The 26,393-nt window shown below is 40.2% G+C and overlaps 1 protein-coding gene across 1 annotated transcript in view; it reads left to right on the forward strand.

Annotated features, from left to right (window-relative positions):
* ptprn2 (protein tyrosine phosphatase receptor type N2) overlaps nucleotides 1–26,393 on the forward strand; it is a 147,652-nt gene that overhangs the window by 95,790 nt on the left and 25,469 nt on the right. Inside the window, exons 12-13 of the mRNA XM_042510638.1 lie at nucleotides 19,387–19,602; nucleotides 21,850–22,053. Of these exons, the coding sequence (XP_042366572.1) occupies nucleotides 19,387–19,602; nucleotides 21,850–22,053 (420 nt within the window). The remainder of the gene's footprint in view (nucleotides 1–19,386; nucleotides 19,603–21,849; nucleotides 22,054–26,393) is intronic.

The following is a 26,393-nucleotide window of genomic DNA, read 5'->3' on the forward strand; positions in this document are numbered from 1 at the left end:
TCTACCCTTCCTTGTGCTATATGATGGCTATACGTGTACTGTATGTGTGTGGGTTTTTTTTTTTTATCAAGCAATCATGTCCGTATCGGCCCTCAATCGCCTTTTCCACATTGACAACCTATCCAATCTCCCTCAGACACTGTAATAAACCCAAACAATGAAAAAACTGCTGCCTATAAAATTTTCAACAGTGCAGGAAGGCCAATCTGGCTGTTTTAAAAGTGGCTAAAATGCCATTACTGTGGCAGATCTGGATGTGAAATGTCATATTGGAGCAGCCCCACTGTGCCTGCAGCCCTGAGTAACACTACCTCTTTGGAGACTCCAGCTGCCTCCCACTGATGAAAGACCGTCCAGCAGCTCCGTTTCTCAGCAACCTTTTACCATCACCTGACCTTTGGACTGCAGAAATGCCTTTGATACCATGCCATGCAGTTTGGTATTTGCCTCTCTATATATTGTGACGTGTGCTTTCCCCCTGGTAAGGGTGAACATGTCTGTTTTTAATGAGTGTCAGAATGTTAAGTGTTTACTCTCCTACCTTTTGCTGCTTTTATGTTCTGCTGCCTTTGTTAAAGAGAGGTATGGGTACTGTGTGTAGTTGACAGTGGTATTTTTTACTCAGCTTGTTGAAGGGCAATACCTCCGCCTTTTATAAGGAATTAAACAAGATAGGTTTTTTTTTCGGCGGTGTACTCATCTCTTCTTGGAAAAACAAGCTCAAGGCCGAGGTGTTCTTGAGGGAGTTATGGAGGTTTAGATAAAATTAAAGCAAAATACACTGATGAAAACCCTTACACTGTTATAAATCACCAATCTGTGATGTTCAGTGCTTTCAAATATTTCTTGTTTTCCAGACAGTGGTTTCCTGTATTTCTCACAATAACCCAGCAGATGTCCAGTGTTTAGCATTGTTTCTTAAAAGCTGTAAGGTCTTGGATTCCAGTTCGCGCTTCTTTCTGTGTGGAGTTTGGCTGCCACTATCAATTACTCTCATTACTGATGGTAATCATTTCTTGAGATTGACTGCGTAATCTTTTTGTCTTTAATATGGCAGAAATATGTGAAAAATGGAAGTACTCAGAGTAGGTAAAAAAAAATGCATACAAATTTAGATTAAAAAAAAAAACCTGTGATTCTCTAAATTGATGTAAAATATGTAATTATGATAATAAGAAATATAGCTCTCTTGAAATGTTTTCCCTAGCTTTTTTAAAAAAAATAATTTTATAAATCTTTTAATTTCTTGCTCTTTGCCTTTTTATTTATTTTTTTAACAAGGTTTTGATAGCAGTTAAACCAATTTGCTTAGGTTTCAAAGGTTTAAATACTTGTGAAAGGCGTTTGACTACAGCACAAGAAAAGTGATGTTGATCCAGCTTTCAAAGGGTGTTGCAGCTCTGGAGTTTCACACGTTTCCTCACATTAGTTTACAAACAGTAAGTTGATTTTTTGAAGTGCTAAAGTGGTTTGCCTCTTTGTCTTCACCCTGTGATTTGCCAGATGCACACTGGGATACTCTCCAATAAGCTTCCAGAGCAATAAGTCAGAATAGTAAATAAAGAGACGTTTGGCAGCTCTGTCTTAAGTTGTTGGAGGTCGAGAGAGCGATACTTTCAGTAAAAGCATAGTTCCAGCACGAGATTTGTTTTTGCAGCCGGAGTTCTGATCTGTTCTAAAATGCAACATGTCCTCGTGTATCTGCTTTGCATTTTGGACAGCTGAGGCTACTGTCAATGGAGATATTTTAAATTCTGCCTCTTTCACAGTGGGTTTCTGACTGCGTGTTTATTAAATGTCAATAGAAAATGGCGGTTCTATAGAGAGAGAGGCTTTAGAGCGCTGACTCTGACATGTTCACTCCAGGACCTGATGTTTACTGTTGATGGTTTCGATTGAGGAAAAAAAAAAGCTTTTTTTATTAGTCATAGTTGCCATGCTGTGGTGTCACTGTCATGCCATCTGCTGTTGGACAATTATAAAAGTTTTTTTTTTTTTTTTAAATCACAGTTAACCCTTCAATCCTGGATACACATGAAGCCTGAGTAAATTGGTGTGCTGTCTTTAAAAAAATGTGGAAAAAGCAATGAGCAACTTGGATATAAATGTTCAAGAAATTGCAAGATTATACTAGAAAAAATAAACTATCGTAAAACTATATTAATAATTTAGATTTATTTATTTATTTGTTCTTTATTTATTTTGTTTTACTCATTTTCAGTTTAGTTTTTTTTTTTTACTAATAAATTGCTAATTTTTGGGGTCATTTCTTCTTTCATAGCTTATTGCCTTCTTCCCTTGTTTTTGAAAGAAATTGAGCTAATTTGCTCAAGTTTGAGGGGGTTAAAGACTAATTATTCCTGACATCCAGGGCAGAATTTTCTGTGGTTTAAGCCTTCAGCCAGAGACTGACTGGACACCCCGCTGTTTCGCCTCTATCCTCGCCTCAGCAAATTCCCTACGGTGATCGTTGAACTCAACTCTCCCTGGTGTAGGAAAGTGTATGATTCTGCTGTTACATTCTAGTAGTACTTGGTTGACTGCTACGGAGCTGACTGCAATTTTAAAAAATAATACTACATGGAAAGACAGCCGTATTAATCTTTTGAAACAATGGCTCCCGAAACGCAGACAAAGATAGATAGGCTTCTCCTTTCTCAACAGCAATCTTGTTTTTTTGCACCTGAACAGACCTACCACCCACAACAGAAAAGGATTGGATGAGGATTAGCAGCTGTTTTTGGTAAACATAACAATCCCAGCTAACAGTTTTGGCTGGAGTTGGTGGTGTTTAGGCTGAACTTCAGATCTAATCTAGAGGAGGATTTGCAAACATTGAGTCTGAACTCTGATATCGTGTAAGTTTAGCTAATAGTTAACTGATGGCATAGATTCTGGTTTTTGGGGTTCGACTCATAGGAAGTGTCTGATTCGTACACTATACCTGCTTTGCCCGTGATTGATTGGCCCCCTTATTAAGGCTCAAGGTAACTTGTAAACAATGCCACACTTGTTTGAACAAAAGGCTGTTTCTGGTAATTTGTCGACTGGCAGCAGCAGCAGTGGGGTTGAGGGCTGCCTGCCTGGAGGGGCGGAGGGGGGACCTGCGGTGCCCACAGCTGGATAGCATGGCAGAGGTTTTAAATGTCAGCATTGAAGGGGGATGCGGCTGCCATTTGGCCTGACAATCTGCATGCCGAGGGACTGGCAGCGGGATGCAGGGGCAGGGTGCTCCTGGTCCCGGCCACAGAGCTCTCACCTTCTGCCATTTATCATGCGGCTACTTGCCTAGTGCATCTGGCACCTTAGCATTGACAGCAGCAGGGAAAGCAGTTGCTGCAGGCAAACCGGTGGCCCATGGTAATTTTTTTTTAACATCACAACAAAATTAGGGCAAGTATTTGTCTGAGTAAATTAAATTCAGATGTTCTATAGAGCTTAGTTGTTGGAAATTCAATAGAAATTAAATAAATTTTAGAATGAATTGTAGTCATATCTTCATCCTGATGTATAAATTAGTCATAGCTATCTTCTTAGAAAACACCACATTTTTAGTTTGCAGTTGATGTGAAGCAGATTAATTATTGCTCAGTGAGCGCACAATATGGAAACCACTTTGCTCTCAGCAAATTAAATGTAATCAACTGTCATATCATCTTTTATTGACTTTAATTGACTGTAATTGTGAATCCTGCAGTAACTGCTGGTTACTTTCTGCATGGCAAGGTCAACTAAATTGCTTGATGAGCTGTTATGGTCTTTTATATGATGACCTTGACTTGGGAGGGTGGATGAATATCTTCCCTCTGGTGATAAAGCATGAAATGAAACTAGACCACTTAGCTTTACAGCATCTACTGCCTGAATTTACTGCTTGAAAGTACCATGCTGTAGTGGGCTGGCAATATTTAGACATGGACAAATATATTTAAATGGCACATTTTCTGTATATTATGCCTCTTAAGTCAACTCATAACTACAAGATTTAAGTTGAAACAGCTACTGGTGTATCAGTTTCCATTACGTGATATTTCTCTCAAAGTAGATGTTTTAACTCATAAAAGAAAAAGTTGAAAATTGTCAGTAAATAGCCTATATTTTTAATGTATTTATCACAAACATATCAAATTACAAACACATGATGTATCTATAAAATGTCAAAGTTTTAGTAAGAATTAGCCAATGGATTTTTAAAGAAACAGTGTGTAAGATTTATGGGTATTTAGTGGCATCTAGTGGTGGTGATTGCTGATCGTAACCAGCTGAAACTTCTCCCACGTACAATTTCTTCAGGGTTTTCTGTTCAGGAGACAGACCTTTGCAGAAATTAGCGTCCCCCTGGTTCCCTCGTCAAAAAGCCTGTGGGATTTTTCCACTGGATTTTGGATCATTGCAGAAAATAAGCTCTTTTGTGAACAATTGTTAATACATGTTTTGGTTAGCAAGGAGGTCCTCACAAATGAATACCACTTTAAGGATTATTTAAACTTAATGCAATTGCTACTACTATTAAAAAGCTTTTTTAAGGTTATTAACAAACTACACTACAGTCGCACAACGTAACGCTACCACCACAACAAGGTTGTAAAGCCGTGTTACGCGTGGTTTGAGGTGGTGAAGTTTTGTAGTCTCCTTTAGCCACTTTTAAGCAACTGACATTTTGAGACACATAAAAGCTTCAAAGTTGGCAAGTGGGGTATTTACTGGCATATTTTATGTTGTAGAACAAAACATGAAAGTCCCTTAAGCTTGTGTTAGCCACGGACCTTATTTCAGGCTTCTAACCAAAAACCCATTCAAAAAACCCATTGACTTTGAGATGAAGGAAATGCTTACTCATTTCGTTTGAGGACTCATTCTTCGGGTACTCTATAAAAGGCTCATTCTAAGGTAGCAAAAACAATTCTAATTTCCAGGTAATTATACACTAAAAAAAAGCATAATTCTTGTATTAAATTCCATTTCTGTCGATCTGTCTCCCTAAATCCTACACACTGGATCTTTAAATGGTTCATTTAGCTCAAGAAGCAGGAGAATTTTCTCCTTAATCCTTCAGTTAAGAGTAACCATATTTGGAGAGACATGGTTTCCTCTGGAGAGCAACAATATATTGAATAAATCAAAACTACAGCAGAAACATGCAGAAAAACTAAAACTTAGATTTTTTTTCTTTACCTGGATCTGCATCTTGTATTTAATTTTGTCTAATATCTGTCAATAACTAAGACTAATTAGGCCCTTTAGCCATGAACTGAGGACATTTCTTTAACATGTTTTCTGTAATATATGTTGTCTTTCATCCTAAAATATGATGCAATAATTGCGAATGTGGCGTACATGTGAAGGTAAAAAGCAGTGGCAAAGATCAAACATCTGATAGTGTGCTGTGAACTGGAGAAGCATCCTGCTGCGATGAGGTTTTTGCTTTACATATCACAGTCATGTCCATGTGTGCATGGTTGCCAACATGCCTACTTACATTCACAAACATGCTCATCATGTTGGGTGTTTGCTGCAAATGCGCAGATGCAGCTAACACCCAACAGGTGCAGGTGGATATCTGTATAAAAATAGGATTACCTGCTCATAAACAGGATCTGATAAAAGTACATCGAGTACATGGCTGCAGCTTCAAAACATGCACAACAACAGTTTGTAAATCAGTGATGAATAAAACTTGGACAAATTATTTAACAAACTAAACGTCTCACTCTTTGAGACTTTATCTGTGTAATTTTGACAAAAAAGAACATAAAATGTGTCATTTTTAAAGCTTCATCGACATGAAGAACTAATAGAAGGAATTACATTTCTTTGTTGGAAATCACAAAAGGCAAAAAGATCTCGCAACTCAAGTTCATGAACACATGCAATCACATGTCAGTCACCATTCATTACATTATTCACTTTGAAGAAGGAGGAAAAAAAGAAATCATCACAGCCTCACAAAAAGTCATATGGTGTAATTATGTTTGTGGGTGAAAATAGGCTAGATTGATTATATGCATTTACAATAATGAGCCGTCAATGTATTATTACGTTACAGAGCCATCAAAACCTTGACATAAATCATAATTAATTCTGCCTTCAGAATTTCTGATCAGCCGTACTTTGTATTGTTGTCAGAGGTTGCGGTGTGAAGCGATGGGAGATGTGAGCGGCGAACAGGCGGCTGATACCGTACTACAGCTGTGGCAGCAGCCTCATTAGGGATTCACAGAGGTTTCTTTCGACGAGCAGTGCTGCTTGGTTTGGCTCGGGGGCAGACTACTCTTATAAATCTGCTGGAGCTGCGAGACAGACAGACAGAGAGCGAGACATGCAGGGAGGCGCTGGCCAGGCAAAGTGTCAGCTCTGTTCGTGCAGAGGATTGTTTTGCAGTGCCAGGCCCCTGACTCTCCCCCAGCTGATTGGTGTGGCTTCATTAGCATGGGCTGTGGCTCCTCCGATTTGCAGTAATTAAAGAGAGAAATCAGAGCGCTTGCCTCCAGTCCAGACACAGCCAGTGCCTGTCAAGTGAGATCGCCATGGAACAGATCTAGCCCTCCTGGCCGCCTGCCACTCCGAAATCCCCCCCTTGTCCCTAAAGTAAGAGGGAGTCTGGAGGAGAGGTGCGGGTTGTTGGCGTCTGTGCCAAGTTACCCCCTAAGTAACCCCCGGGGTTACACAGGCACACACGCCTCTCCCCGCGGGCGCATGCTGGGCCGGCGTTGCCATAGTGATAACAGGGGAAAATGTTTAATGGAGACACTGATGAGAATTTATGAGGCTGTGGCTGCGTGCGTTTACAGGGATACGACCCTTAGCCTATCACACGCTGCCTCCTGTGGTTCTACATGTATATCTTCACTTACACAAGCTGGAGCTGATCAACTGGGCGTATGCTCGGGCAGGACGCCTCAATATGCTGCCAGTCCGGCAACACACAGGTACAGCTGGAGGCACAAGGTGTTGGTTGCCCAATAAAGTTAATCCAGTGTCATCAGAAAAGTATATTGTTTTCATTAAGACTAAACTGGAAGAATCAGTACCTTCTAATCCCCTGAGAGGCATTCTCATCGTGGCAATTTAAATACAAATTGTATTTAGGTGCTTGTATGCTCTCGACAAAATTAAATTTGGTGTTTTCATACAGGCAGAAATGGCAAAAATGTGACCATTAAAGAGCTTTGAATGTCAAACATGGCTAGCCGCCCATCAATACACTCTCCACTTTAACTAATGGAGCCATTTGATTGGGTTTTTTCACTGGGGCTGCCCCTTAAAAGTCAGAGATTCAAATCATCAAGTCGGAACAAGTCGGATTGATTTGCACTTTACTTCTGGGGACATTTTGGTCCCCAGATTTTGCTGTGAAGCGAATGCTCTTGATTTTCACACTACTCTTTGGTACAGGGAACTGCAGACTCACTGCAGCGACAGGGAAGAGCAGTAATTTTGCACTGTAAGGCTCTAAGATAACGTCTTCTTCTCTTTTCTGCTTAGAAATGGTGAATGTACAGCTCACAGCAACTTAATACAACATGGTCTCTGGCTTTTTTTTTGATATCTAGTGTCAACAAAAAATGTTGTTGCACATTTCCGATTGATCGTCACCACCATCAGCTTGTTTCCTGTATTACATGAATGCTGCTGTCACACTGAATTTCCCAACTGAGTCTGTTTCGTTTTGGTTTTTGGTTTTTGGTTTTTCATATTAGGTTTTAAAGTAACTTGATATGAAAAACGAACAAAACAAATGATCAAATATTTGTATTTAACGGCCAAATCGGATTCAACTGGCATAATTCTTAGTCAGGTACAGCCCTATTTTCCACCCTAGTTCTTTTTAGGCTTCTTGTTGCCAGTTGCTTCGGTAGTCCTAGTCCTGCAGACTCCTGTATCTGTCATGGACACCACTGAACAAACAGGCCAGGGGTTCTCATGGAGTGTGTTGGCATTTGCTGGGGATGCCATCTTCAACAGCAGTTGAACAGCCCTTGAGAACAAGCCAAATTTGATTCATTTAAAGTACACTTCTGACCCGAGTGTGGACACAAATTGAGGGCCATCTGGAGTGTGAAGTCCTTTGCACAGTTATAAACTGATAAGTATATTTTTCACCTTAGCAGACACAACATAAAGGGCCACAGATGCATACCCTGTCATCTAGTATAAGGGCACCTAGTAGTTCTTGACTAACGTGACATGCCAGATGGTTTGTTACGCAGAACCATCTGAGAAGCTGTCATTGGAAAGTGTTTGGAAAAGGGCAGGTACTTTAAAAAAATACTTGGCAAGTGATTGGATGAACCATCTGTCTATCACCGTCTATCCCGAGCCAGTCAGGAGAAAAGCAAATACATCTTTCCCATTGAGAAAAGCTCTCGGTGCCTTTCTCTGCTCCTCTTAAATAAGATAAGATAAGGTATTGAAATAAGCATATTTCATATATGCTATTGCAGCCGCTGCACTCGCCTCTGTGTCTTGTAACATACACCTAAGTTTGACTCGCTGGATGTAGACTGTGGCTATAAGCCGGCCATTGGCAGGCTATTAAGGCCAGCTACTTAATACTACACACACCTGGATCGCATCCGTAGCTGCCAGCAGCTTCTTGCAGGAATGATTGGTCCAAATCATTGCAGATACAAACACATTACATGAAGCCTGATAAGAGGAATTTTCATGTGATCTCGTGAGTATCTAGCTGCAGTGCAATGTAATTACCTGATAGCCAACAATACAAATGTACCTACAGTTCAATCTTAACTAACTTAGGTGATTATAAATTCTTTAAATTCCTGTCAAGACTTGGCCCAGGCATGTCAGACTATACATAACTTGCAGCAAACTGTTTGTACATTTTCCTACAAAAAGTAATTCATCTCAGTTCATACATATCCCGTGTATTGTGACAAATGCACTGATGGGAGTAAACAAGGAAGCAGTCCCAATGTTGGTTTTTCGAAACATAACCACAGTGACTGTACTTGCTTAAACCCCAAGATGCCCAACCATGTTTCTTTTAATAAACCTAACCATAGCAACTTTAATTGCCTAAAATAACCTCTGTAATAGTATATTTATTAAGTAACTGTACATTAACAATGTAACCTCATTGGTGGGGTGCCAATTTGTATGATACCATATGAATTGTTGTGCATGCATGTTTGGAGAATTATCATATGACCCATTCTATGGGAAAACATTGATTGCAGTTTTTTGTGACCTGAATGAAATGCAAAAATATCAACACCCATGGTGTCCAAAGTATCATGAGGCATGTTGTAGATGTTGACGAACTGGGCAAGAAAAGGAAAAAATATATATATGAACTTCCTTGAAGGCAGAAATAGGTTCTCCCCCACTATTGACACACTACATGAGATAAAATGACAAATTATCTCGTCCAATTGTCATTTTTGTTCCTGACACCTCATGCCTCTTGAATCAAACCATTATCAAGCTGATCTTCCATTACAATGAGTTAAGGAAGCACACTGATGCAGCTGTCTGGAGGGTGCACTGGAAAAAGCACTCATCCAACACGACCTGAGTTCAATCCCCAACAGCAGCGCATCTCCATTTCTCTGAGGTTGTTGCTTGAATTTAAACTCTTTGGACAATCAAATTCAGACCCACTGTGCTATGTTCAAATAGCCACGGAGAAATATGGTGTTTCAGAGGCTTTCAGATGTTATGTGGACCCAGGTGTGGAGAGGACCCATCCTATTGAACCCATGAAGTCACTCTGTGCTCTCCTCTGAACACTTCTCTTTGTCCCTTTACTGTCAGTCTCAGTATCAGAGTCTCCCAGCCCACTAAGTCTCTTGTGACTGGGGTTTCAATTATGAATGCTACCTTTGACTACCTCTGTTATTCCGCGGCAGCCCACATATCCCTGCCTGCCACCACTCATGTGTGACTTGATGTATTGTCTCACTGTTTTCCCCCCTTTCAAAATTAATTGCAGTTTTATCTCTCCCCAAGATAAAAAAAAAGCCAGCCGAGAACATAATAGTCTAAAAGTAGTGTGGATTCTATTCAAACAAAACAATTAAAACCTTGGTGTTTTCCTCGCTGTTTTTGACTGCGGACGTGTTGGATGAGATTTTTAGTGGCGCTCTTTCTTTTATCTCTTCACACAATAGAATGAAGTATTACCTTCAATTACCTGTCGTGATTGGGTTTTGTTTTAGCAAAGTGTGGATCACATCCCGGACCTGACCATTTTATTTGGTATCTAATGACTTTTCACCTACAGTATCGTAATATCCCTCATCAAAATCTAATTACATCTGGAAAATAATTCTTGTCTTTGTGATTAATGCAAATCTGAACATAATTTGCTCTGTCTCTGACCACAGTGCAAACACCTTCACTGATACTGATATGATTTTAGTTCAGTTTTTAGGTGTGAGCACCATTTACTAACTTACTTTAATTAATTTTGGCTGGCGGTTTAGCAAACATGAACATTATCATTGTCAGACATATTGCTATTGTCAACGCAGCTGCAGGTAAAAAGGATCATTACTGTCAGCTAAAACCAGGTGGGAGTTACGGCTGCACCTCGAACAAATTAAGAAAAAGAAGTTGAAGTAAATCAACTCCAATTTCACAAACATAGTTGACGGCTTGGTCTTGTTTGGAGTTAAATAATCCAGTATTGAAAGGGAAGATCAGAGCTTATATTTAAAGCTACTCTTTATCTCGAATAACCACTCAAATGAGCTTTTCTGTGTGTTATCGACAACAGAGCCTAACAAGGCCTTTGATTACAAGTTTTATTTTAATGATTGTTAAGCAGTCACCATCTGCCATAGCAGAGCAACTGTAACTATTCTGTTGAAGGGGTGCACATCGGGGCACAGCAAGAGGGATATTCTACATTTAACAAACAAACAAACAAAACCTGCAATAGAAATTTTGGAAGCCAATCGCAACAGAGTTAATTAGCTAGCCAGCTACAGCTGATAAGAGTGGGAATCACTAGAGGCCCCGCACTACAATATTTTCATGATACTTAAGTCATGATACAGTATTGTTGTGTTTTAAATGAGTATTGAAATAACAAGTTGCAATATATTGCAACTTATTACCTGACCTCAATCTCTGATGCACTCCCTGGGAGCCTTGGGAAGAGGGACAGTGACTTATGGTGGAAAAGGGACTTGTGGTGCATTTCATTTGGTCTGGAAAGTCAGAATTTCCAAGTTCCTGGTTGGAAATTTCAACTGTAACACCCCCCTGAAGTTGGATTTCTGACTGAAAAAGTGGAAGGAATTTCCATTTGTTGATATAATGGTAACGGCATCCCGGAGCATAAACAGCAGAAGCAGAAGGATACCTAAAATAGACGCTTAAATCCGCTGACAAAGCGGCAACATGTGACGAGTTGGGGTTGGACTGTATTAGTTGTTATCGACAGATATTTCAAACAATAACTAACTTGACTTGAACTGGTGTTGCCAGCGTCATGGTTTTCTTTGACTTCTTGTACTGGAATGCGATCAACTTGGTTCCAGTGTCATTTCCAGTTCAGACCTCTGACTTCCAGCGATATATTCAACAGAAAGTCACTTTGGGTGACCTTTAACACCATCGGATACAGATGAGTTCATAAAATATTGCCTGTTCTCTCCTTAACCTACATATCATAAATCTCATTAAAACTTAAGTACATTTTGTACATGCAAAGCAATCAAAACAAGCCTTAAATATGTATCACTTTCTTGTCATCCTCATAGATTACAACAACATTTTTTATCACTTTACAGATGTGATGTGATTTTCTACTCCAGGCGATGACGCCACAACACTGTCTTTTTGAAGTGCACATTGTTGTGCATGTGTGTGGGTTTGCCTCTCCGCTTTAAATATAGTCAAGATGACAGGCATAGCATTTACCTTGATGTTTACTGCTTTGAACTACTTGGCATGGGCAATGCCTGGGCTGGGATTCACATAAGAAAGAGCACTATTTGAACAAGCCCATCTGGGGAAAATACCAGAATGACATGGCTGACACACACACAGGCTTTGAATGGTTGCTCTCTGAGCAAGTGATGAGCATGAGACACAGCAATTCAGATGTTTCAAGTAAAACCCAGAAATGGGACCTTTTTGTGTCTTTGAACATCATCCATTAGGAAGCATGGTGTTTCTCTCTCTCTCACACACACAGACACAATGTATTTAAGACATTCACCTCAATGTTAAGTATCTGCACCTTAAGTGATGTGTAAAGGGGAGTTTAGACGGCAGAGCAAGGTGTCACCTTTTCATATTATCTCCGTTTAAGTGCTGTTTTATGACTGGCAGGCAAAATCAAACTGCAGTAGCTCAAAAATACACCAAAATCACAGCACCATCCTTTGAATCCAAGAACAATTTCACACCAAACTTCTGCCAGTAGCTTTGTGTCATTTTAAATGTTTAAGATAAGCATGGAAACAGAACATTTAGAGTAAAACCCAGATGATGCTAAATCTTTTCCTCTCACACACGTCTTCTAATATTACTTCAGCAATAACAATAACAGCTGGTGGATCTGATAAAAACCCCCAAACACCCAAATGTGTTTTGTTTTGCATACATTTCTCCCTGCATTACAGTTTGGAGCTAATCCTCCAACACCTTCCCAAATGGAGCCGCAGCAACACTCTTGCTCAGATATTATTATGAATAATTTATTGCACCCCATTTCAAAGAGCCGAGCAGAAATCCCAACTATTTTTGGTGTAACGGTATCACGCGTTAGTTAAGTCTGCAGGTACACATTGCAGCTGTTGTACAGAAGCAGTGTAAACGGCATTAGCCTCTCGCTGATGTTGTTATGGTGTGATTGGTATGTGGTCCAGTGGCTCAGTGTGTGACTGGGCTGCTTCTGTTTGCTCAAATATATTACAATCTGGCTTTTCTGCGTCCAGAAAGACAATTCCTTGCAAGGAAACACCTATGCATGTACATTCAGATTGCACACACAGGCACAGACATGTTAATGTATTGTGCAGCCTGTATGTGCAAGCAAATATTTAGTTATTGTCTCTTTATCCATTTCCTCGACTGCACAAGCATCAGTGGATGCCTCTGCTCTGCCATCTCAGGTAGTGCACTTGATCATGACATTTGTTTAACATTCCTCATCCCCACCTCTCTCAGCGACACGCTGAAGTGCCGCATACCTCTTTCTCCCGTTGTTTGAACACGCTCGCTCGCTTCTCCATCTTTTTTATTAGAAATGTGAAATGTGTCATGGAGGCAAACACCGGAGCAGCGCAGGAGAGGAGGACAGATAAGCCTGGCAGGACTCATGCTGACTGTTAGAACATGTGTTACCCCCGAGGAAGTACTTACTGCAGAAACACATAGGCGTGACAGCGTCTACGAACATCGTCAGTGACCACAAGAGTGACTCCAGTGTGCTCCAGAATTTGAGGATGAATCGATGCACGTCAAACCTCCCTGGTGTGATAACCATTAGCGCTGGCCTCGCTGGAGGATGTGACATGAGTTGTGAAATCGTACTGTGTAGTGCGTAGTAGTGGCTGGAATGTGTGAAAACGTGTCCATTTACGCAGAGTTCAAGGGAAGGAAAACAACAGGTGCCAAAGTCTTTCCTTCAAATAGCAGGTGAAGATGGTGTCTGGTAGACATTTTCTTTTTTTCCCCATCGACTGCGGTGTCAGGGGAATACCCTTGTTTGGATGAGTGTGGATTTAGATAGGGCTGACAGGCAGGTGACCAGGGTATCTCATATGAAAAAGAGTGAACAGGGCTCTCTTCCAGTTCACCAGAGAACAGGACAGATATGATCGTATGCTTGACTTAATGTAAGGACTGATATTCTGGGGATTAACTTCCGAGGCCACTATTTATTTATTCCCAGCAATAAAACCACTCACCGGCAGTCACGATAAAAGTCTCCCACCATGTGCTACTCTCGCATCCGTCTTGCATTCGTGCAACAGCGAGCACTGCAGCCGATTCTTGTATTCAAACTGAATGCTGCAAGATAAAAATTTGCCTCTGCAGACGACGGGTGGTCGCACCATTTTTGTGCCCTCTGGCAGGCGAAAGAACTGAATGCGGATTCTGAATAATTCCTGATAAATGAGGATGCAAGTGTGCAGAAAGCATGACGTAAAAAGTGTCACTCCATGACACATAAGGAGGGGAGCACATTTAGCTTTTTTTAAGGGAACAAAAACAGCATAAAATTACCAAAATGCACAGAAATTTTCAATTTTGCTGCATTTTCACACACACGGTCTTGAATTGAAGGTTTTTAGCAGACGCTAAAAAAAAAAAAAAATTGTTGAGTCAGTTTGAGTGTGTTCAGCTTCAGATTTAGTCCCCATGGGCCGCCTGGTTTTGCTTTTTGAAGGTGGGGTGGCGTCCGATGCAGCCACGGACCCAGGCTGGACAGCGAGCTCGTTTTTGTTCTCCCCTTCACATTGCCAACTCCAGCTGTCACACAGAGGGACAATAGAGAAGAGGAGGGGGTGCTCTCTGAATGGAAAAAATAAACTGGAGAGCCCCCCGTCACACAGCCCCCCTCCCCAAGACTCGTCATCTGCATTTGACAGGACCCCCGTTCTCCTCTCTTCACCGCCCCTTTTCTTTTTCTTTCTCCTTTTCTCTCCCTGTGCTCTCCATAATCCCCCTTTCTCTCTCTCCCTGCTAAGTGCAGCTGTTGCTCTCCATTGGATCATTTTTTTTTCAGACTGATTGCTAATTAGGATAGCTTTTTGGTGAGTTTTATCTTTAAAACTTGTTAAACTTGCAATTTTCTTCCTTTTTTTCCTTTATTCCAGCAGATCTTAGGGAGGAAGCAGAGAAAGGACTTAGCCAATTATACACAGTTTACTTTAGGCTGAGCATTTTTCAGACTGCACCCAGTGTCCCATGCAGCATTCATATAGTTTACAACTACTGTACTGTGTGGTAGCCTCTTATTATAGTGCTCACTTCAGCTTTGAATGCAAAAGCCTACTTTGAAGAATAGACTGCCCCATCTCCCTTATTCTGCTCACATAACTGAATCCCTGGGAGAGGGAGCAGAGGAAAAGGAGAGCCTGAGAAAACAGCAATTCACACACCAAACACAGAGACCCCTAGTAGCTCAACAAATGAGTGTCTAGCCCTATGTCCATTCATATCGCCCCTCGGCCCGCAAGCCTATTAGCCAGGCATCGCTCCTTGAACATTCACTGTCGACAACATGTGGAGGCATCGCTATAGCAACCAGTGGATATGACATGTGCAATGGACGGGGACTCCTGAGCTGCTGAATATAAGGAGGGGCTCAGCCTTAACTAAATGATCGCAAAAAACCCAACCCCACCACCTCCCCATCTCTTTTCATTGGCACAGAGGCGCTGAAAGGACTCACTAGTGGGGCTTCTGCACATTCTTCCGAGGCTCGGAAAATCAGGCGGGCATATCCCACATTCTTCTCCCCTTTTCTTATTCTCTCCGACTCTCCCTTTTTTTTCTTTTTCTTCATCTTCGTGTTGAAGCCGCGGTCTTTTGTTGGCGCTGGGGGACGCAGGGGAACTTTTTTTGGAGAAGCGGACTGAGTGGGCGGCCGGGACGCACAAACGCTTCTTGGAGCTGCGGCGGGCGTCAGTGGTTAACCATGCTCTCTGGAATACAGGACACAGCATCCTCCTTTTGCTGCGAAATGTGCGATCTGCCCCGCGACGTGGATTTAGGTAATTATCTGCTGGCTTGAAATGTGTGTCTGTCTTTTTTTCTCGGTCGTGTTCAGTGTGCAAGTTTTAATGCGTCAAATGCGTAAAAGGCGCCTGAAAGGACCAGCTTTGAAAACTTGTCATGAATTGTATCATCGCGTTGAAAGCTGGTTTCCGATGTGATTGAAAACGATTTCTAGTGTGTTGCAGCATATTTTAGGTGCTCCGGTTTCATTTTTGTTTGATCCTCCCTGCTGCGATAGTCTGCTGGAGATCGCATCTCCAAAATCATATGGGATAAGATATGATCGAGCAGTGGAAAAATATGCATGCAAAAATTGTTAATCTAAACGTAAATTGATCGAAAAATCCTTAATAAATTTGAACACGAGCCGGATGGTTCGCTGTGAGCACATCTGGCTGCAGGGGACAAAGTTTCTGTGCAGGTTCATCCTGCATGGCACTGCCCGGCAGCAGCTCCAACTCATAAACCCTCAGACCTGAAAGCTGCTAAATCCGCTCTGTGTTTGCATAGATTTATTGTTTTAATAGTGTTTATTTAAAAAAAATAAAAGTATTTATCTTAATCTAATTTATATCATATTATTCGATTATATGTATTTCCTGAAATCTAGAATAGGATTTAAATACATTTTTTCTGTTCAGTTTTTATGGTTATTTATGGTAGTTTGCTTTTATCAAATTGCTTTATAATTTTCTTTTTCAAATTAATTATACTTTAAGGGTTTCTAGAGTTTACAGCTTCGTCTGAAGATAGGCCTACCAATTTTCACTACTGCTATAATTTAAAAAAAAGAAACATTTTTTTTTTAGATTATGTGTTGTTGCTAGTGTTTTTAATAAAAATAGTAAGCTTGTAATATGTTACTAAATTTGGCCTTTAATGTTTGATCTTAACCGTTATTTGCTGAACTATAAGCCACATTTTATGGCATAAACTACTTAAAATATAGCTTATTTCAATCCTTTGAAATTCACAATTGAAGCTGCAACTTTATTTTTTTTTAAAAAAAAACCCTTAGTTTGGGTTGGTTGAAGTTGTGTGTTTTGGAGGATTTCTTTAAGGGTATTGTGATGTGAGTAAATGGACAGCCAGCCGCCCCAACAGCACCTCGCTGCCTGACCTTTCCTCTAACATTTGAATAATCCAGAGCACCGAAATCCATCTGCCCCTTGTCTCCTCTCAGATTGGCTAATACACCACACAGGGGCAATATGAATAGAAGAGAAAAAACAGAGGAGGAAAGTCTGTTGGATACAGAGAGTAATAACTTCACTGAGTTTGGATCCTACACACAGACAACACAAATAGCGGTGCTGCATTTTTAAGGAATCAATAAAAAATATTTTAATGAGGTTTAAAAGGTGAATTTTGATCAGAAAAAGAATTAATGGAAAGAAAAAAATATGATTCTTTATTCCATGGAAGTATTTCCTGTCGATTTTGTATTTCAGTGCAAATTCTGCTGTAGCAATTAAATTGATTTTTTTAAAATAAACTTTAGCTATGGTAATTATTAATCTGATTTACTGAAAATTTAATTTGACAATATTGATATTTAATCATGATTCAGTTAAGTGTTTTTGAATATCTTCAGTACTCTAGTTAGACAATTCTGTTTAAAGATACACACCTTTTATAGTAAAATTAAATTATGACAACAAAAGATGAAACAATTTTAAGAAAAAGAAGGGACAGAGCTGTAAAGGCCCATGAAGGTAATTCTTAGCCTCACATCTCCTCCCTCCTCCTCCTCTTTCTCTCTCCCTTTCTGTATCTCCTCTGGTTTCTTTCTAACACGATTACCGCCTTCAAACACTCTTTTATGCTTGCAGTGCGTTTCAAGCCTGTTCGCTCCCACATTGGAAATGCTTTTTTTTTTGTTATTTCATTTCAAGGTGTTTACCTGAATAGAAAGAATAGCCACAAATTGTCAAGGGCCACGTCTTTGATTAAATCATTAACACTTTTCAGAATTAAGAAAATATGTAAGTTTAAGGGGAGTTGTCAGGCAGGTTTAAACAGGTCTATGGGGGGCACTTTGGTTTGATGTTCCATGTTGTGTCTCCAGAAAAAAATATGTTGAACGTTAAATATGACTATTGGGGTTTTTAATGTGCTGTATTTTCAGTCTCTTATTGTGTGATATTGTGAACGAGGATGAAAGGTTTTCATTCTCAACAAGTCCTCCAGCAAATGAAAATTGTCTTTATGTTTATTTGATCATTGAACAACACAGACGAATAATTGGATCGAGGCCATCCCTCCCCTCTGTATCCGTACATGAGCCTCTTCAAACCTCTCAGTTGCTGTCTAACCTCTTAATGCCTGATTGAAACTACACGCTCGAAACCACAGCAATCGCAATCAACAGCAACTCCTTGTCAGGCCCAACATGGTTATCGAAAAGACCTTGGCGTTCGCACAACCGCTAAAACATTGGTAATTACGAGCCACAAGGTCAAACCATATTGTGACTGGTGTGAGGTGAAGTATCTTGTTTTGAAAATGGTATAACAAGATGTAGCCATCCTTCAGCCGCCCCATTAGACCCCTCAGGCTAAATGTCAGAGCTCTGCCATTTTTTTTTTCATGTTGTAGATTTGATTCACTTCCACCCATCAATCTTTCAATATTGCATGCAGACAATTAGGAGCCTGCTGATGTATTTGTGCACTGTTATTGATATTGCCCTTTTGCAGATGTATAGCTATTGGCATGTGTGCAGCTGCAGAAACCCCATTTTTTTGCGTCTGTCATAGACGACACTTAAGATGTGTGAATGTGCAAGGAAAATAAATGCAAAACTAACTTGGCACCATGTCTATATTTTATGCAAACAGCACAGACAAAACAGTAGCTACATTTTAGGTATCATTAATTATCCTTCCCAATTAATGCTCCTAATTATCCCTGTTATGCTATCAAAATATTCTGCATCAGTGGGGCCCACAGGGAATTTATCATTACAGTAAATGGCCGTGAGTGGACCAATTATCAACACATCGGGCAATTCTTTAACCTACGCTGATAAAAATCTCTTAGATATTACAGCACGTAGCGAGGCAAACCCTATACCTTCTTGTTTGAATTAACATGCAGCGTGGGTGTGGATATTTGAAAAGGCTTTTCTATTCAACTGGTGGATGTATGAAGGTCCAGTCTGGGCTGTCTCTCTGGTCCTGGTAGCCATTAGCTGTGCGGCTTGGGCCAGGGCCTAATCCAGCCAAACTCAGGACCAGAGGAGCTAATTAAGCACAAGCTTTTAGTATCCCAACCTCCTGTAGCTGCACAGTGCCAGCCCACCCCATGCCAGCACTAAGTGGGGTTGTAAATATCTATAGTGGGGCACAGTGTGGAGACGGCACTGGGCAGGGGCTGGTAATAGGGGTTGACTGAGTCTGAATGCGTATTATAGGGCCAGTATTAGAGGTGGCTAATGAATGGGGCCGGTCAGACAGCGGCGGTGGGTGGAAGGAAAGAGCAGGAGAGTGAGTGGAGATAGGTGAGGCGGCGAGAAAATCAAGACAGGCCTTCAAGCTGAAAATTGATGCACCTCAGACTTGATATGGCGTTTGCTGTAAATCAAAAAAAAAAAGACAACATCCATCAGACAAAAAGACAGAGTGGCATCCTTTACTGCTCTGACACTGTGTTCTCTCTCTGTTTGTGTGCGTTCTCCAGAGAGGCAGCCTGACCCAGATCCCCGTGGTGAAGGAGACCAGGGTGGAGTCGGGCCAGTTCCTGCTGCTCTCCGTCCTCTGCATGCTCTTCATCCTGGTGGCACTGGCAGTGTCCACCACCTTCTTCTGCGTGCGCCAGCGCTCCCACCTCCGCATGAAGGAGAAGCTGGCCAGCCTGGGGACTGACACCAGTACTGATGCCACCGCAACCTATCAGGTAAGACCAGCCCCCTCGCTGTGAGCCAATCAGGGGCCAGGACACTTAGCCTGTGCACTACCATTGGAAGAACACACACACTCTTTGAGTACGGTAGATTTTCTGATTGGTTTGTGTGAGTGTGTTTGTCAATGTGTGTGTATGTTTGAATGATTCTCTTCCACCTGCTTTTACAATGGTTTTTGGCTGTTCTTTTTTTGGGAAGCACAATAATTGTACATAAAAAAATCACCTTTTACACTCATTTCTTGGATTTTTGTCTTATTGCACCAATAAATATTCTCTACAACCAATTAGTCAATGCTCACCCTTGCCTGACACATGTATGTGCATCTGTGTGTGTGTGTGTGTGTGTGTGTGTGTGTGTGTGTGTGAGAGAGAGAGAGAAACAGGCCGCTACTGTGACCTATTCCCTCTGTTCCTCCAGGGCCATGGACAGCCTGGGCTGTATTGATTTTTGGCGATGGGGCTCAGCTGTGCCCAGCATGGCACTCAGAACATATTTATCTGCATGTCGCGTTAACATTTTCAATATTTAATCAGGTTTTCACAGAGCTGCTTTGTCTATCCAAAGCTGGAGGTGTTATAGTGTTGCAAAGATGGCCACAGAAAAGCAAAAATAAGAAAATAATGTCCATTTTTGTTTATTATATATGTATTTTTTAATATAATTTTTTTGCTTCTTTGCAAATTTTCAGTTCTATTTGGCACCTCTTTTTCTCAATATACCTAAATAGAATAACTGCCATGTCAGGCTTTTATATGGGCGTGTTCCCTATGTTAGACAGTGTTTGTGTGCTGTGGGAGAGATATTCTGTAGTCTTGTTTCCTCTTGGCCTGTTTTTGTTCTTATTAGTAGTCTGAAACAGAAGGGGGATATGGGGAGCTGTAATCCCACCACCAGTGCTCCTCTCTGGGCTCCGTGTGTCTGTCCTCTGGCCCTCTCTAGTGCTAACTGCATCTCTCTGCCTACTCATGGGATGATTTCTCGGCCCCGATACTGCACAGCGCTTTGCAGAGATGTTGAGAAGTAGGATGAATTATGAGGTGGACCTGGATATTGCCCCGAGGCCAAGGCCCAGGGCACCACTTCATGGCTCTAATCATTAAAGTCTGACGGCGGGAAAGCTGATCCAAGACCAGGGCTTAGAGGGGCCTGTGCTCCAGAGGGAAATATCACTATGATAGATCATGAGATAGCATGTGCTTTCACAAGGCATTTTCTCTGGTCCGCTCTGCCCTCGCTGTTATTAATTGAGTATGCAAATGAATTCTGTGGAGATGACTGGCTTTGCTTCCCAAAACCAAACATGATGGGGTTTACAGATTATGAATTTGACATACAAAAAACAAGTGTGAGCACCTTATGGAGGGATCAGGCAAAGTTTGTTACTGTTAGTGTGTTTGGTTGTTTACACATGTATAAGATTACAAAAATCTGGCAGTAGGCATTTTTTTCTTTCTTTTTTCATTTTGTATAGAGTCGATAATGCCTAGTCTTTGAATTTCTGATGCCCTGTCTCTGCACTGAGGCATGATGGGAGAAAAGCTGAGTCATTGGAAGAAGTGTAATCTTCCTAGCAGTGGGCCTTTTAGCAAGTCTGAGAAACCTGGAGATATCAATCAAAATAGAAAATTATACTTTACAATTGTGCCAATGCATTTTTATCTCCTTTGGTTCTCTGTGGTTATATACAAAGTGAAACTCCTATTTGATTGATCGATAGATTTAAGTATCTTTGCAAAAAAAAAAAAAGAAAAAGAATCCAAACTCTTCTTTTTGAACTTTTTCAAGAAAGTAGTCTTTGCTCCATAAGCCTTGACTGTGCAGTATGGTGATTTTGTGCAGGATTTTATTTGAAAAGCTTACTTTTTTTAACAACTAAAAGATCCATTCTTAAACAATGAAGACAGTCACTGTGTGGCAGCCAGGTGTGACATACTGAATTTATTCTGTAAATCGTGTAGGGTTCCTCAACCATGTATTTTTGACATAATTAGTATAAGCTCCATAATCCACAAGGATAAGCCATTAATCTACAGGCAAGTGAGGACAGATCAAGTCAGCCGAGATACAGGATTTTACAATGTGCATTTATAGAACCCAGCCCCTAACAACAAGGATAAGCACACAACCTACATAAAACGATTGTTGTGTATGAAAAGAAGATAAATACATGAAACCTTGCAAAAGAAAGAAACAATTTTAATGATCACTTCCCCACCCGCATCTCCTGTAATTCCCAGGAGCTGTGTCGCCAGCGTATGGCAATCCGGACATCGGAGCGTGTCGAGCGGCCAGAGACCCTTCGCCACTCACGGCTCAACAGTGTCTCATCCCAGTTTAGCGATGGCCCTGCAGCCAGCCCCTCCACCCGCAGCAGCACCTCCTCCTGGTGCGAGGAGCCAGTGCCATCCAACATGGACATCTCCACCGGTCACATGATACTGGTAAGGAACTTGCTTTTACTCTATAGATAATGTGAGTAATGATTCGTGGTGTAAAAAGTGGTGAGTGAGGTAATTGGTTGAAGTGTGGTTTGTTGTCATGCCCTCTGAGATTTTTTTTGTGGTTCTTGGCATCACATTGTTTCATATAAACAACCACAACATCATGTCTCAATGACTTTGCACTCAACCTGCCAGAGTGGGTTTAGTGTAGCTTCAGAAACGCCCATGCTTTTCGTATAACTACATTAGGCTGAGCCTTGTGGTCAAGATAATAGATCTGCATCTGTAATTCTCAACCAGATGTACTTTCACCCCAAGAGGTACTTCTGCTGTTGAGTTGTTGGGTTAAATGGATTGATGATATGCTAAATTAATTTGAGATAAAAAAAAGAAAAGAAAATGGGATTAATTGGACCTAAACATATCCAAATAAACTAGTTAACCTAAAAGTAATGTTAAAATAGTTATCTTAAAGTAATGGATAAACTGGTTTGCTAAAACAAATGACAAAAAGTTGAAATAGTTTGCTAGAAGTAATGAATAATGAGTGGAACTCGTTTGCTTAAAGCATTGGATAACAAAAGGGTTGAAATAGTTAACGATAGCTAGAAGTAATTAAAGAATGATGGAATAAATTAGCTAGAAGAATTAATTAGCAAAAAGTAATGAGTAAATGGTGTAAATAGTTAGCAAAAAGTAAAGGAAACATTTTGAAATAGTTAGAAGTAGTTAGCTAGAAGTAATAGAAAAAATGGGGAAATAAGGTTGATAGTTAACATTCGGTAGAAGTAATGGAAAAAATGTTGAGACAGTTAGCTGCTAATGTATATACTGTATGGTGGAAATAGTTAGCAAAAAGTAGGCCTAATGGGTAAAAAGTTTGAAACAGTTTGCTAGAAGAAATAGATAATTGTGTAAATGGTTAGAAGTAATGGATAAATAGTGGAAACAGTGGCCTATGCTGGAAGTCATGGGCAAAAAGGTTGAAAAAGTTAAAATTAGCTAGAAATAATGTGTAACCAGTAGAAATAGTTATCTAGAAGTAATGGACACAGTGAGAAAATAGTTAGCGAGAAATTATGAGGAAAAAAAGTTGAAATAGTCAGCTTAAAATAATGGATAAATAGTTGAAACCATTAGCTAAAAGTAACGTTAATGGATAAACAGTGGGAATAGTATGCTAGAGGTAATGGGAAAAAGGTTTTAAAAGAGTTAACATTAGCTAGGAATTATGTATAACCAATAGAATATGTTAGCTTGAAGTAATAGGGGAAATTATGAAATATTTAACTAGAAGTTATGGCTAAAGGGTGGAAATAGTTAGCTAAAAGTAATGGAGGAAAAGGTTGAGACACTTAGCCAGTTTAATGGATAAACCGTTGAAATAGTTAGCTAAAAGTAATGGCTAAATGGCAAAATAGCTGAAAGGAATGGATAAATGCTTGAAACGTGCAAATGCAATAACTAGACCGAAGAGACCCTAAACATTACCAGTTCAATTGTGTGAGAAAATATCATCAAAATAATTTGTTTTATATAATTAGCAGTTCAAACAGCATCCATTTTACAGTCATTTCAAATTAACACTTTTGGAACGTGACGGGTGGTGTCAATGTAAGGGTACTTGAGATCATCTATAAGGGCCTTTGGGGATACATCAAACAGAAAAAGTTGGGAACCACAGATCTACAGGAATAGGCTCTTTCATGTGAGCATACAGTATATTGTTTGCTTTTCAAACTCCCCTTGCCTATGAATATGCTAGGCCCCGTGCTGAAAACCAACAGCTTGATTTCTCTCTGTTTATCTGTTTGGATGTGTCTCCTTTTCATCCCTCGCTCACCTCATTCCCTTTCAGAAGCCTGTTATCTTTGGGGTTTTTTCATCACTCTTTCAGCTGTTTTCTCCCTCTTGCTTTATCTCGGCTATGTTGTCTTCATTTTTTCTCCTCGAACTTTTTCCCTTCCTTTACTGTGTCATTTTCTCTCTTTATCGTTCCATCCTGCGTCTATCCCCTCTGTCATTTTCATCTTTTACCACCTCCGTCTGTCTTTCTGCTGCAGTAAAATAAGGCAGACATTGTCTTGCGTGATGAGGGCTGCACAAAACTGAAATATCATTTCCATCTGATTGTCATTTGAAATTTTCTACAGTTTTTTTTTTTTTGAATATTTAGGTTGAACAAGCTTTTGGTTGCCAACGCTTCCACAAACACACAATGGATTGTTTTAATTTTGCACAACTTTTGCTTCATTCATTTGAGACAAGCTTGATAAAAGAGATGGATAGATGCCTTGCAGTGTTTCCATTAATGGAGAGAGCATTCATCACACTGCATGTCTAGCTTTTATATTGGGAGGCGATAATGAATGAGAGTGAATCTGAGTAATGCCTTGTATTGCTGGTAATAGATGGGTTTTGTTGCACTCGTCAAGGCTTGTTTGTGAAGCCCCTTTTGAAAACATTAACAATAGAAAAGCATTTAGCCCTGCAATAACAAAAGAGGCACTGTGAATCATTTCTAGGAGCTGTTATTATTAGCCCTAGGATCCTCAACGCAGCCACTGCGATGTAGAAAGGTAAAACACTCAGGGACCTTTACTTTTCTTTCATGCCATGATTGACATGGAGATGTCCTATAGGGGTTCTTCTTTAAAATTCCACCGCCATCTCACATGAAACCATGTGTGAGATTGCCTTGTTATCACTGATCTCAGTCCTATATTTTCCCATCTCAGCTCTCCTCTCCTCTCATCTCCCCTCTCTCGCTCTTTGGAGCTCACACCGTGTGGAGAAGGATGATGAATACTCGGCTTTCCAAAGCACATATGCTGGGGGTCCTTTTTTTGAGGCCCGATCACCTCACACACACACACATACAACCACTATGAACTACGATGTTGCGCCCCACCATTCAGCCCCCCCACCAAGACTTAAAAAGTCTTGCATAACGACTTCCAACTTCAAAAGTGAAATTGGATGCCTCTGTGTGCTGAGTCATCCGCTGTGTTTTTCAGGGCTTTGACACACCTCTGCTATCTTTTCTGCTTTTTCTTTTTTTTTTACCCTTTTCAGCTGCAGTCAGTGCCACAACAATGCAAACATTAATAATTTAATTGTTAAAATCCTCAAAAATTCTTACCAGATGTATCATGGTAATATTATTTGACTGTATTTCTGTGCTGCAGTCTATTCAGCACCATGGACAGCACTTACAGTCAGTTTTCCTCACACACTGTAAAATCTGTATAAAATAAGTACATGTAACCCCACTATTAGACTTAATTTATGTTTACTTTATATCTAATTGTTAAGTTTACTAAAAATCTAGTTATAGTCACTTGATTTTGTAAAGCTGTTGCAACTTTAAAATGACAAGTTTAATTAAATCATGCTTTCTAATCATGATCATTATCAAGTTAAGTCAGACTAACTTGGTTTACTAAAGTTGCTAACACTTAGACAGAACAAGGTTATTCCACTTGTCGTTTTTAAGTTGCAGCAACTTCACAAAATTAAGTAAATACAGCTGCATTTTGAGTGACCTTAACAGTTAGATATAAAGTAGACATAAATTCAGATTAATAGTTATATTTAATTTCTTTTATCAAGGCTACTGGATTCCAAAATCATATTAAGTAAGACAGTAAGACACAGTACAGTGCAAAGCACATTAAAATAAATAAATAGATATCCATGCAGCTCTCCGACTGTCCAGAAAAAGGGTCAAAATGTTGATACAGTTGCTGTTGCTGTGGCATTCCCTTGACTTAATCACCTCCCTACTGAAAAAATCAATAATTATGTAGCTTGAGGCTCTTTTTCATTATGTTGAGAGTTATTGTTCAATTTTTTTTTTAAATGATGGATTATTTGTTCGAAGATAAACCAGACTCAGGCAACAGGAAAATAGTAACTGACTCATGCAACATGTTCTGCACCCATGGCTTTTACTCACAATCTTAAATTCACAAGCAAAAGAATACACTGTTCTATTTAGGGCAATGTTTCCCTTTCATTTATCTATTATTATTTAGCACACAAAACACACATATAAACACCATCTTTTCACCTCGCTGTTTATCATATCATAAAGCTCCCCATACAAACTGTTACCAGTATTGTTCGTTTTAATTTGACAGAGGAGCTTGACAGTAATGTGTTACCTGTTGTGTCTGGCTCCCCTGGTTGTCCCTTCATCCTGATTTCACCCAGCACCCTCTGCTGCCGAGGAGACTGCTTAGGAAGGATTAGACATTGTTTCCCTGACACCCAGGCCTCCCATCCCAACCCTCTGATTGGCAGACATAATCCCCCCATTCACTAAACCTTCGTTACCC

Source organism: Plectropomus leopardus, chromosome 21, assembly GCF_008729295.1.
Source record: "Plectropomus leopardus isolate mb chromosome 21, YSFRI_Pleo_2.0, whole genome shotgun sequence".
Lineage (NCBI taxonomy): Eukaryota > Metazoa > Chordata > Actinopteri > Perciformes > Serranidae > Plectropomus > Plectropomus leopardus.